The sequence below is a fragment of the Juglans regia genome, chromosome 11, assembly GCF_001411555.2.
Source record: "Juglans regia cultivar Chandler chromosome 11, Walnut 2.0, whole genome shotgun sequence".
NCBI lineage: Eukaryota > Viridiplantae > Streptophyta > Magnoliopsida > Fagales > Juglandaceae > Juglans > Juglans regia.
In genome coordinates this window covers 29,596,546-29,610,072 of record NC_049911.1, presented here as the reverse complement: position 1 = coordinate 29,610,072, position 13,527 = coordinate 29,596,546, and the positions used below count along the sequence as shown (strand labels likewise).

The following is a 13,527-nucleotide window of genomic DNA, read 5'->3' as shown; positions in this document are numbered from 1 at the left end:
ATTCATAAGTCAAAAATCGTTCGAGGGAAAGTGGTGATTTTGCAAAAATCACCGAGCATGATTCTCACGCACCGCCCACATCTGTACGTAGTCCTCACGCCCCACTCCTCCCGACAACTCTTCTTGACACCCGAGCCAGATCACTTGAATTGCCACAGTCAGACATTTCAGATATGACATTTGTGGTTGAAAAAAAACAAATGTGTTACCTTCACGAACCGTCATAGATTCTAAAATCTATCAGAGTTGGTCCAAACTATAATCTATTATTTTTCGCATATATCTTATTGCTTTCTTTTTTTATTTCTTTATTTTTAGTAAAAAAAATGTTCGTCTCTTTAATATTTGTCTGTATAAGTTGACTTATATCTTTTTATGAAGAATGAAGTTGAGTCTCTATTTAGGCAGAGATTGTTGTCTCTTGAAAGTTTGTCTATAGAGAGTATTAGTAATAGTAAAGACCAAACTAGTCACAAAAAGAAATAGTATATTGATAGAACTTCAAATGCATTATTTTAGTTTATGATGTCATATATATAATCATGGATATAAATTTATTTAATAAATGAATTATGACAATTTCTCTTAAAAAAAATTATAAGATATACTTGCTAAGGACTCAACATATATATATATATATATATTTATGAATAAAGGGGACCGGTTCAGATTCTTAGGCTCGTTGGAACACTTGCATTATATCCAAATTCTGTTAATACTAGTTATAATTTGTTTGAAATTTATAAAAGTTATATTAGTTTTTGAGTAGATGAAAAAATTAAAAGTTAAAAAATATTTTATATTTTAGTGATATTTAAGAATAAAATTAAAATTTTTTTTAAGAATTTTAAAATTTTCATCTCATATCTATCTCAAAAGATGCCTTTATTTTTGCTTTGTTGGTAGAATCTATCGCAACTATATAAAATAATTTTTTTTATTAATATATAAATTAATATCATGAATTTCATAGTAATTATATGCGTATAATTTTTTTATAATTATTTATACAATTATATATTAAAATAAGAATATTTATATAAAATAATATTACTTTTATAAATTATTTTATAAATATGTCTTATTTTTTATATAATTATATAAAAATTATAAAAATATTGTATTTCTATCATTATCCTTCCTCTTAAATAGTGTGTTACAGAACTCTACAAAAAAAATAAAAATAAATTAAGCATCAACTTCGTACTCTGTGCGGCGTGTGCGCCACATCACAACTCAAGCCGTGGCCATGCGCGTTTTGATTCGTACAAGTTTTATAAGGTATCGTTTGGATTAAAAAATAAGTCAAGATGAATTGAGATAAATTATAAATAATAATAAAATAAATTATGAATAATAATAAAATTTATAAATTAAAATTATTAAATAATAGTAAATAATAATGAGATAAGTTGAGATAAGTTGAGATAAACTGTGAATACAAATATGCTTCGTATAAGTTTTTTAAAAATATTTACTTAAAAAATAGTATAAACGGTGAGTTTGGATCTTAAATTCATTTCAATTCATCTCAACTCATCATTATAATTTTTTCAAATTTCAACACAAAATATAATAAACAATTTAACTTTTTTAAATCTTAAAATAATAATAATATTATAACAATATTTTATCATCTCAATTCAACTCACTTCAACATCCAAACACACTCTTATTCTTTATTGAAAAGTAAAACCCATTTTTTTGAGACTATTTGTAATGATATTTTTTTTAGACTATTTTGAAGCTCATTTTTACGTAATTTATCTATTTACAACTTATATCTAATATTACTTTTTATAAATTTTACGACATTGTGCCGGTATCAATAATGAAAAATAATTTATACAAATTCTAAATAAATAAGTCTCATAGCCTTTATAAAAAAATAATCTCACCTAAATCTTTTAGCATAAAAATTTATTTTTTATTAATAAAATTTATTTTTTTATAAAAATATATTTATACAAAATTTATATATTTAAAATTTCTATCTAATACAATTCTCGATAATCAGTTGACTCTTGATAGGTTGGACACAGGAGGATCCTGCATACAACGCGACAGCTGAGAAGCCAATTATTTTCGATTTATGTTACTGGCTCTGCCCGTCGCCCGTTTTTGTCATTGGCTGATCTTTTGCGTCCCAAGACTACTCAAGCTTCTTTAGAAATAGATATTTATCATCTCAAATTTTATCCCATTTTATTCTTAAATATAATTTAAATATAAATATTTTTAAATTAATCATTATAATTTTTTTAATTAATAATTTTAAATTTTAAATTTTTTAAATTTATAATATTTTTTATTCAATTTTTTTTTTTTAAACTCAAAAAATATTTAACTCAAACAATTTAACTATTATTTATAAACTATCTCCTAACTCCAAACGAGCCCTTAGTGAGTACTGTATGCGCTGACAGTTATACCGCATTTTCCCTCACTTTCTCGGAAAACTCTCTCTCTCTCTATCTCTCGGCCTTCTTTCTTCTTCTCCTTGTTTGACTCTGCCAAGGACTTTCTGCAGAGAAAGAGGAACAAAGCGCGTTCACGTTTAGCTGGGCCCTGATAATGGAGTATCAAGCCTCCTCTCCTACTCTCTCAAAGAAACTCCCCACCGGACGCAGTTTTAGCTCAAAATCTGTGTATGACGGCGTTTTTTCTGCTCCGTCGTCAAAGTTCGGGACTCCGAGTTTCTCTTCTCGGGTTCTGGACTATAGAGAGATTTTCGGTGGCTCCGAAGCCTCGCGAGGGTCTTCGATTCCGTTTCTCGAAGTTCCGGCGCTGAATGAAAGAGACGTTGAGGTTGATGCCTGGGGTACGAAGCTCGATTACTCAAAAGTTTTCGGTGGCTTTGGAGAATTAGATTGTGCCGTATCTTATGAGGAACTTGTTTCTGAGCCCAAAAAAAGGACTGGCTTCTCTCAGAAAACGCGGTAAAAACTAAATCTCTGCCTTTTCTTAGAGAGTATCTTTGTCTCAGAGTGTGAAACTTCAAGCTCGGTTTGGTTGCTGAGTATGTGATTGTCTGAAATGAAGTTCTGAGAAGATAATTTTTGCAAATTTGGAACGCAGAAGTTAAAAACATGCTTTCCTATGTTACTACTGCGGCCTATTTTTATTGTAGATTTTCATCTCTGTTGTTTTGTGAACAATTTTTTGATCGGTAGTTATTTTGTGAACAAAATGAAGCATGTATTTGGGTTTTGAGTTATGAAGAAGTGTCTGATATCCAGTAAGTAATTAGTTAGTAGTCAAGTATATGATGGGGCTTCGAATGCATGTTTGAGTTGCATTAGCGTTTTTAACGGTTCTCCAGGAGATTAGAGTCATGTTAGTGGTCTTTATTAGTTGCCAGTTGTTTCTGAAGAATCTGAAAGAGGATAATTTACTTTCTTTGTATGGTAAATGTCTGCTAGGAATTCTGAGACAGCCTCCTTCTTGTAAATCAATCCAGCTTAGAAAAATTCATGGATGCCGTATCTGGCTGTCTGGGAGTGCCAGTCTGTTGATAGTGTCTCGTTTTTTTATATTTTATTTTGGTAGTTGATTTCTCTAAAATATTGATGCTGGATTTTTGTTTGACATGGCTCTTTATCTCTCCCCTCGAGGAGATTGGAATTGATTGGATGCATATAAGATCTCATTTTGTTAGATGTTTGTTGTATATTTTTGCACATATATTATAGGGAACTGTTTCGTCGTCTTATCTGCCTGCTTATTCTTCTGTCTTATTTACTGGTTTTTTTTTTCTTCTCATCCGCATTGAAATTGAGAGGAATGAAACAGCTTTCTTCAAGTTGACCTTTTCTTGTTGTCATATCTATTTGTTATTATCCAGGAGTTCGGCTCAAAGAGGATCATTTTCACAAGGGGCAGATCCTTCTGATTGTCAAGAAAAGAACCAGATGAATTCACATGAAGCATCTCATCAGTCATTTGATGGTGTGAAGAAGTTCAGTACGTCATACAATAAAGTCAATCAAGGAGGCAAAAATGGGACAGACAGGGAAACCCACATAGCTCAGCTTCATGCTGTTCCTGCTTATACATGTTTAATTGATGAAATGACTACCTTGCAGATGAATGATGGCAAAAAGCCAGTGTCTTCTGCAGTAAATGGCACTTATATTAAGAAAGCTTTCAGTGATGGGTTAACTGAAACTGTGCATTCCACGAAAGTTGTGACAGATCTTCCTGCTGGAGGTGCTAGTATACAGAAGTGTGAAGGTGGTGTTGCACTTGAAAATAAATCCAATGAGTATAGGTCCAATTCAATTGATATGTTATTTGGTGCAAATGAATGTGGCCATGGACATTCTTCAAAAGTCTCACCATCCTCGATCCCACTGCCTGATTTTGGAGGTAGCAAGTGTGATTCCGAGAGATCAATGGCTGCAAAGTTTTGGGATTCTGAGATTCATTTGGACGGTGCAGAACATGTTTCTTCACTACCAGACTTTGATGAGGAAGTAGATGCAAATTCATTTGCCGCTGCCTCGGTGGCTGCTTTGAAGAAGGCAATAGAGGAGGCTCAAGCAAAGATGAACATTGTAAAAGAATCAATGGCAAGAAAGAAGGCAGGCCTTCAAAATCATGCAAATCTGAGCAGAAATTATGGGCTTAAAGCTGACCTGAGACAAGAGGGTAAAGCTACAAAAAAGGCAAACAGATATAAAGAGAAGAAGGATTCAAATATATATGAAAAAGAGGATACTCCAGTGCAAGTCTCTGCTGGCATGAGAAAGCAAAATATGATGAGAGCAGGCCACAATTCTGACATTGGAAACAGTGAGTCACTTTTTGGCACTAATGCAGCTTTTGGAGAAACTTGCGGGAGAGAATCGAGATCAACTCAAGCATATCATAGGCAGGCAACAGCAAAACCGTTGGACGAAACAGAACAGTTTTATGAACTTGTTAGCACTGGTAAACACAAAGAAACAATACTAGAGTTTGAGCAGGCAGACAATATGAAGAAAGAAGGCTTTGAGAAGCCAGAAGAATGTAGTGAGAGATTAAATGCAGTTGTAGAGGTTCATAAGGAGGTGATTGATAGGAAAATAAATGTAGTTGAAGCAGCCGTTAAGATTGAAGAACATGGAGGTGAATTAAAATCTGCTCAACAGGTTCATGATCATGAAGATTATGTAAAATTAAGAGTTATTAAGGAGCGGGAAGGATCTGTGAAGAAAGTTAAAGCATCCCAGGAACATGAAAAATGTGAAGAGAAACTAGGAGATCTTAAGGAAGCAATATTTTATGAGGAAAACATTGAGACCCAAGAGTTTGAGGAAAATGAAAGCATAAAGGGGTGGTTGGAGCCTCATGAGCGGGCGGGAAATGAAAAGAAAGGAAAAGGGGCTTGTGAAGAGGAAGACATTCAGAAGGAAGAGGAAGATGCCTACACTGGGGAAGACACTGAAAAAAGGTTGAACAAAGTTCATTTGCAGGCAGTAACTGAGACGAGATTTAATGACTTCCAAGATGAGGAAGAAAATAGGAAGAGTCTTGAAGCAAATAGTGATTTGGAAGAAAATGAGAAGCTTCAAGAGGGTGGAGAAAATGAGAGGTTGCTTAAAGGGGATGCTTATCAGATTGAAGAGAAAGAGAACAGAAAAAAGGAGACTTTTGAATGGATAGAAGCTGAGAAGATACAAACAGATATTGATCAGAGTGCAGAAGATCAAGAAAGATTGGAAGTGGCCCAAGAAGCTCTTAATTACGAGGAGAACCTTCTTGAGGTAGCTGATGATCCATGTAAGACGGACGGAAGTGAAAACTTGAGCAAAAATCAGAAAGTCAATAGACATGTAGAAAACGATAAAGATGCAGAATTAACTTTAGAGATAACTGCACATGAAGAGAATGGGAGTGGAATTGCAGTAAATAAGGCCTCCATTAAACAAAAGGAGAGTGTAAAAGAGTCTGAATTTGTTAAAGATAAAAATGAGGTTAAAGCAACCAAAGAAGCCTTTTGTTATGAGGACAGTCTTGAGACAGCTGATGATGGATGTAAGCAGGATGGAAGCGAGAAGGTGAACCAAAATCACAAAGCCATCACACAAGAAAAGGATGATAAACATGTGGAAGTAACTTTAGAGGTACTGAATGGGAGTACAATTGAAGTAAACGTGCCTTCTGTTGAACAGGAGCAGAATGTAAAAGAGTTGGAATGTGTTAAAGATGAAATAGAGGTAAAAGTAACCGAAGAAGCCCTTCCTGATGAGTACAATCTTGAGACGGCTGATGATGAATGTAAACAGGATGGAAGCGAGAAGCTAAGAAAAAATCATGTAGCCAGCAGACAAGAAGAAAATGATAGAGATGTGGAAATACTTGCACAAGAGAATGGGAGTAGATTTGAAGTAGATTTGGCTTCCGTTAAACAGAAGGAGAATGTGAAAGAGTCGAAATGTGTTAAAGATGAAATTGAGGTAAAAACAACTAAAGAAGCACTTTGTGACAAGGACAGTCTCGAGACTACTGATGATGGATGTAAGCAGGATGGATTCGAGAAGCTAAGCAAAACTCATGAAGCCAGCCGAAAAAAAGAAAATGATAAAGTTGTGGAAGTAACATTAGAGGTACCTGCACATGAAGAGAACATGATTATAATGGAAATAAATACAGCTTTCTTTGAATACAAAGAGTATGGGAAAAAGGTAGGATCAGTTAACGAGGCAAATGACATGGAAGATAAGGAGATACTCGAAACAGTTGGTTTGGCTCAAAATACCGTCAGACTTGCTGAGACAAAGCAGAAAATGGAAGATATGATAGAGACTGTTGTTTTTGAGTCACAAGGAATGGACTTTGTTAAAACTGACATGAGCTTTGGGCAAAAGCAAAATTACCTACTTGTGGAAGAGCACAAAACAGTCTTCAATCTGGGAAGGAACATTGAAGAATTGGCTCCTGAACTTGGGGAAATATATATGAATGTCAAGGAAGGTGAAGTTACGGCAGATCAGGAAGAAGACAGGAATGATTCCACATCTTCTCACGAGGAAAAATGGGTTGATGGGAACAAGGTGAAAGCAGATCAAGAAGAGGATGGGAATGATTCTACCTCTGCTTGCGAGGAAAGATGCGATGATGATGGGAACAAGGTGAAAGCAGTTCAGATTCCTAACATTTTTGAAGGGGAAGGCAAAAGTGAGGAAACATCTCTCGAGATAAAAATAACCCCGATTACAGAAAAAATCAAGACTCATCAATCGACCGTGACAATGGAAGAGAAGGAAAGCAATGGTGCCGAGCAAAAGTATGTGGAATTGGAAAAGGAACAATTTAACGTTGATGATGCAAAAGAGCGGGAAAGGGAAAGAGAGAGAGACAAGATGGCTGTTGAAAGAGCCATCCGTGAGGCTCGTGAAAGGGCATTTGCTGATGCCAAAGAAAGGGCTATTGCTGAGAGAGCAGCTGCCGAAGCTCGTCGAAGGGTGATGATGGAGGGGCGAGAAAAGTTAGGGAAGACTTCTGTGGCTAATGAAAAGTCATCAGCTGAGAAGGCGGCTATGGAAGCCAAACTTAAAGCTGAACGTGCTGCTGTAGAGAGAGCAACTGCAGAGGCTCGAGAGCGTGCTCTAGAAAGAGCAATGTCCGAGAAGGCTGCCTCTGAGACAAGAAACCGAGCTGAAAAGTCTGTTGGTGAGAGATTTTCTGGTGCTTCCGGAGATAATGAAAGGAGGCAGAGCTTTTCACACAATGTACGTTTATCTGTTGAACTTGTAGTTCACTCATTTCCCATGAAGTTTGTCCAATGGCATATGGCATGGAAAATTAATAGTTGATAGAAATTCCTGCAGGAACCACAGAATAAAGGCTCTAGTTCTACTAGCAATTCAAGATACCCCCACTCTTCAAGTCAAGGTGTGTGTCACATTTGACATATCCTCCCTTACTGCTTAATATGAGGCTTCAGCTGTACTTGCTGATGACCTACTTCTGACCAAATTATATTTTCTTAATGAAGTTCCCCACTCTACTGAGAGATTTGATGGAGCTATTGAAGAATCAGTTCAGAGGTGTAAAGCGACGTCTGAGAGGCATCAAATTGTAGCAGAACGCGCTGTATGCTTCCTTTTTTTGTTTAGATTTACATCTGCAGGTGCTCTAGCATGTAACAAACTTGCATAATGCTCTATCTGCTTTCATTCAGGCAAAAGCTCTTGCAGAGAAGAATACGCGGGATCTTCTTGCCCAGAAGGAGCAGGCAGAGAGAAATGTATGATCTGTTCTATTAATGTAAAGAAATTATTGCATTCACAGGAAGACCTAAGTCTTGCTTATCATCTGAACCTTATTTTTGTGACAGAGGTTAGCAGAATCTCTTGATGCTGATGTCAAAAGGTGGTCAAGCGGGAAGGAAGGGAACTTGAGGGCTCTGCTTTCAACTCTACAATATGTATGTGCAAGCCTTATACCATGTTTTATAATGAAATCATAAATCTATGATTTTCCTTGTCTTCTTATAGGATGGTGTAACATTGGGATCTTGTGGCTGTACTGAAAAACACAGATGATTTTTTGCTTGTCAAATCATTTGCATTGATAAAACTAAGTGCATATTTCTATTGGACAATATGCTTGGTTTCTGATATTGAACAATGAAAACTGACTCTATTTTGCTATTTTCTTTACATATATGTTGATGCTGAGAAATAACTTCCAAGCTGCCTCAGTTGGCACTAACTTGAGCACTTTAATCAGTACGATTTAATTGGATGTTTGTACTGGCAGATCTTGGGGTCTGATAGTGGTTGGCAGCCTATTCCTCTTACAGAGATCATTGCCACTAGTGCTGTAAAGAAAGCTTACCGTAAAGCTACTCTTTTTGTTCATCCTGACAAGTTGCAGCAGCGGGGTGCAAGCATTCAGCAAAAGTACACTTGTGAAAAGGTTTTTGATCTTCTAAAGGTGCGTTTCTGATGCTGCTTGTGCATTGTTATTAGGTAGAAGATCTGGGTCAGGGTTAGCATAAACATTAAATTCAGGTAGGGAAGAAAGTGATGGATGCTCGACAGCAAGTCAATACTAAATTGATACCTCCAAAATTGTTCTAATTGGTGCTTCTAGTTCTTACTTCCACCAACAAAAGTGCAATAGGCATTTTAATCTTTATAACAGATCGAGTCTTGCAGAAACGATATTGGTGTTGTGACTTAGGTGAGGTTTGGATAGTGGATTGAGATAAAAGTTGAAAGTTGAATAAAATATTGTTAGAATATTATTTTTTAATATTATTATTGTTCTGAGATTTAAAAAAGTTGAATTGTTTATTATATTTTGTGTGAAAATTTGAAAAAGTTATAATGATTAGATGATATGAGTTGGAGGCCTTTTTGTTTCCAAACTTAGTCTTTTAATTAATAGTAAAATTTTAGGACTTTTTTCTTTGAGTTCGAGCATTTCTACTGATACTTTTTTTTTTTAACTAAGTGATTAAGTGAGTGTTTTTTAATAATGTTATTAATTTTTTTAAAATGTGCAAGGACTAGGAGATTAAAAAAATACTTGAAAAAAAAAAGACAAAAAGAAAAGAAAATAGCCTTCTCAGTGGGCAGTGTCGGTGGCTCTAGCTTATACTCTATTCATTTATTTATTTTATTTTTGGTTTTTCCATGTCCAGGAGGCTTGGAACAGATTCAATGTGGAAGAACGGTAGGCGGGGACCGTACTTTTTATGGCCCAAGCCAATTGATTCAATTAGAACAAATAGTTGGGACTTATTGTTGGTCCGGCCAAATCCTGGGCACAAGTTGTAAAGTTGTAACTACATTTGAGTTTTGGGAAAATATTTGTCGTTGAGAGTAAGAGAAAATGCAGCTGAAGATGCAAAGTTAAAAGAATCAACTCAAAACTTGCCACGAACCAAAAGTTACTTTAATAGAAGAGAAGTCATCCAGGCAACAACAAAAACATTCAGTTGCCAAGCTAAAATTGAAAGTTGTAACTCAAGAACATGCAAGATATATATATATATATATATTCCTTCAATATATGCACTATTTGAAAGTGCATTTCGAAGCATAATATTTTGAGTTCAGATGGCTCTGACACCAATTAAAAAAACAAAACCATAATAATAATAAATAAAAAAAAGTTTCATAACCCGCAATCTAGTTAGTAGCCGAGCAGATGAAGCATTATAGCGTTCTGTGCATGCATGCGATTTTCAGCCTGTGGGAAGACAATGGAATTTGGAGCTTCAATAACCTCATCAGTCACCTCTACTCCTCTTTCTGCTGGCAAACAATGCATGAAATATGCTTTCGAGCCTGCTGACTTCATTAGATTTCCATCCACCTGCATACAATCGCATGCAAACATTTTCATCCTCTTACTGTTTTAGCAGTGATTAAAGGATTTACCACAAAGCCCATTTTATGTGGTACTATAGATGTCACTTATTCTAGAACGTGTAGCATGCTAGTAGTCTAATAGAAATACAATAGCACTGTTTCCATCACCACAAATATTTTTCAAGATTCAAACATGAAAAAAGATTAAAAAAAAAGAAAAAGAGGTATGATGGTGAAAGATGATGTATGATGGCAAACATATTTACAGTGTCTTACTGCTGAAAATGTACACATCCTGAATCAAGTAGTTGAAACAATGTGCCCTCACACAAACAACTAAGAAAGTGCTTGTAACACTTGCAGTAACTTTAATCTAAAATCTTCAACTGATATGAACACTTGGTTCACAGAGAAAATGTTAACACTTGCATTAACTTGCATGCCTCTTGGGAAAAAAAAAAGTTTTGACACAACATTTACCTGAAAGCCTTGGAACACTTTACGTCGATGAGCAGCCTCCTCCTTTTGCCCCATGCTGGCCCATACATCTGAGTAAACAACATCAGCCCCTCTAACAGCTTCCTTTGGGTCATTTGTTATTTCTATCTTGCTGATTCCAGCCTGCCGTGCCTTCTCAACTGTTTTCTCATCTGGTTCGAAACCTTTAGGGCAGGCACAAACAAAATGGAAGGGGATAACCGATGCCATCAACAACCAAGAGTGCACAACGTTATTTCCATCTCCTATATAGACGACCTAAATGATTCATTGCCATCAAGTCAGATCAGACAAGAAATACATGGCCAGAAATGATATTCAGAATGTGGCAAGACAAATAACAGCCAGATGTATTAAACTAGCAGAACCAGGGGCTGACCTTGGTTCCTTCCAATTGACCGATGTGTTCAATTATAGTGAGGACATCAGCCATTATTTGGCAGGGATGATTGTAGTCTGTGAGGCCATTAACGACAGGAACACTTGCATGTTTAGCAAGATCAAGAATGTCCTGCAAATGGAACAAGTAATTGCATTTATATATAAATATGCAAGATCAATTGCTTTGAAATACACACACACACACACACACACACACCAGAAAAGAAAGGTTCAAACTCATACATCCAATAAAATTATTAAACCACCATTAAAAAAAAAAAAAAAAAAACTCACCAGCATACCTGATGAGCAAAGACACGTGCCATAATAATGTCATTATAGCGAGACAAAACACGAGCAACATCACGAGTTTCCTCTCGCTTACCCATCTGAATATCATCAGGTCCCAAATATATAGCATGGCCTCCTAGCAAGAAAAAGCCAGACTCGAAAGAAACCCGGGTTCTCATTGATGGCTTTGCAAAGATCATAGCCATTGTCTTCCCCTTGAACGGGAGATATGTTCTCTCTCCTGATTTTAGCAACGCCTTGACTTCTACAGCCTGTTCTAAGATCTTCAAAATAGTAGCTTTGTCAAAATCACTAATGTGCAGAAAATCTTTCAGCTCTGATTTTGCTGTAACACAAGGAAAAAGAGAAGGTAAAAAAGTCAGAAAACAAATAAAAGATATAATATAGCTTACGGTTACTCAATTTGCAACAATTCATATTTCAAAACATGATATTGGACAATTAAAATCACACAAGAACCATCTTACATTCAACCTCAAGGCAATCAACCCGGAAACATGGGATATTTGATAATTGTAGATTCCTTATTCTCCAAATCTTAACTGATTTTACAAGGGACCAAACATGTCTCAAAATTAATCGATTCATCTTTGTTGAGTTGCAAGGACTAAGAAAAAAACATAATTCAGACACGGGCAGTAGAGAGCATACAGTATGTTACTTTGGATTCTCAAACCATCGCGAAACATATTTTCTATCCTCAGAAGTGGGGATGGGGGTGTTGATGAAACATAAAATGACAAAGAGAAGACAAGCATCTCCCATAAAAAGAGAAGACAAAAATTTCCGATAAAACATTATCAAATATGAAAGGGATTTAGAACCCTTCGATGTCGTAAATTAATAGAACATTCAAATCGTTCCACAAGTGGATCCATTAATGATCAATTACAAATCAGAAACCCTCAGTCGCACCTCATCCATAAGTGCCAACCAAAAAACCAGACATAAACTAGCAGAGATACGCAGAAATCTGCACTGTCCAAAAACACCAATTTTTAAGCCATGTTTCCATGATTAAACCCTGAAAAATGTATCCTCTGTCGAGACTATAAATAATTAGGAATCTTAAACAAAATTGAATACGTTGCAAGCCTTAACAAAACCCAAAACCTGTGTTCCAAAAAAGAAGAAATCAGACATATAAACACAAAAGAAAGCCTCGTATTCAATGTTATAATCAAGGAATCTGAAGATGATAATTGACCTCGGACATTGGCGGCGGATGCAGGTGTCGAAGTGGCAGAGGAGGTCTGGCATGAGACCCGTAGCCGAAGAGCTGGAAAGCACGCTGGAGAAGACACGGAAATACCTGAAAACTTGTTTCCGGGGAGTCTCGGAGGTCGTAGGAGATTGAGATCGGAGGAAAAGGAGAATGAGGAGGAGTGTAAAACCTTGTCCGAGGCGATCGGAGAACAGTGACAAGAAATCGCCGCCATTGCTGTTTGGTAACTTCGGTTGAAACAGAAGCTGAGCTTTTTCTCAAGTGGTGTTTTGTCAGTGGGGTACTGTATATCACTATGTAAACGGCTGAACATAGAGGGTTTATAACTTTACATCCACGTCGGTATTTACATAATTAGCCCTAATTTTCTTGTTGATTTCCTTATCCCTTGAGCATCTTCAGGAGTCATAACCTAATGAATAATCAATTATAAATATAATTGAGATGTGATAAGATAAGATTAATTAAATAAAATATTATTAAGATATTATTTTTTAATATTATTATTATTTTAAGATTTGAAAAAGTTAAATTATTTATTATATTTTATATAAAAATTTAAAAAAATTATAATAATGAAATGAGATAAATTGAAAGTATTTCTCAATCTAAACGGGATTTAAAGGTCTATATTAAAAAACTTTCTTTAGAATACAAGAAATTTGACTTTTGATCACAACGATCGAACACGTTCGTCCCGGAAATAAAAACCTTTTAATTTCATTAACTTAAGCCTCAAAAGCTTGACTCTAAAATCAAATTATGTCAATAAAATCTTTATTATATATTATACACCGATTT

At 35.5% G+C, this 13,527-nt stretch overlaps 2 protein-coding genes across 2 annotated transcripts; one reads left to right on the top strand and one right to left on the bottom strand.

The window, feature by feature from the left end:
• Positions 1 to 2,430: 2,430 nt before the first annotated feature.
• On the top strand, positions 2,431 to 9,861 carry LOC108991347 (auxilin-like protein 1). The gene is made up of 8 exons (XM_018965551.2): positions 2,431 to 2,939; positions 3,845 to 7,715; positions 7,815 to 7,878; positions 7,982 to 8,079; positions 8,168 to 8,233; positions 8,324 to 8,413; positions 8,749 to 8,925; positions 9,638 to 9,861. Exons 1-8 carry the CDS (start codon positions 2,575 to 2,577, stop codon positions 9,671 to 9,673), a joined length of 4,767 nt encoding a protein of 1,588 aa, XP_018821096.1. The 5' UTR covers positions 2,431 to 2,574; the 3' UTR covers positions 9,674 to 9,861.
• An 11-nt stretch (positions 9,862 to 9,872) lies between these two features.
• On the bottom strand, positions 9,873 to 13,017 carry LOC108991348 (ornithine carbamoyltransferase, chloroplastic). The gene is made up of 5 exons (XM_018965552.2): positions 12,709 to 13,017; positions 11,492 to 11,826; positions 11,188 to 11,319; positions 10,791 to 11,066; positions 9,873 to 10,314 (listed from the first exon to the last, which is right to left on the bottom strand). The coding sequence occupies exons 1-5, from the start codon at positions 12,938 to 12,940 to the stop codon at positions 10,132 to 10,134; spliced, it is 1,158 nt and encodes a 385-aa protein (XP_018821097.1). The 5' UTR covers positions 12,941 to 13,017; the 3' UTR covers positions 9,873 to 10,131.
• Between the last annotated feature and the right edge of the window lie 510 nt (positions 13,018 to 13,527).

Excerpts from the sequence above, each read along its gene's own strand:
- LOC108991347 (XM_018965551.2), top strand. The coding sequence starts at position 2,575 with ATGGAGTATCAAGCCTCCTCTCCTACTCTCTCAAAGAAACTCCCCACC. Across the intron at positions 7,879-7,981 it reads CCCCCACTCTTCAAGTCAAG|TTCCCCACTCTACTGAGAGA; the intron begins GTGTGTGTCACA and ends TTCTTAATGAAG. Across the intron at positions 8,080-8,167 it reads AAATTGTAGCAGAACGCGCT|GCAAAAGCTCTTGCAGAGAA; the intron begins GTATGCTTCCTT and ends GCTTTCATTCAG.
- LOC108991348 (XM_018965552.2), bottom strand. The coding sequence starts at position 12,940 with ATGGCGGCGATTTCTTGTCACTGTTCTCCGATCGCCTCGGACAAGGTT. Across the intron at positions 11,320-11,491 it reads CACGTGTCTTTGCTCATCAG|GACATTCTTGATCTTGCTAA; the intron begins GTATGCTGGTGA and ends TTCCATTTGCAG. Across the intron at positions 11,067-11,187 it reads GTCAATTGGAAGGAACCAAG|GTCGTCTATATAGGAGATGG; the intron begins GTCAGCCCCTGG and ends TGAATCATTTAG.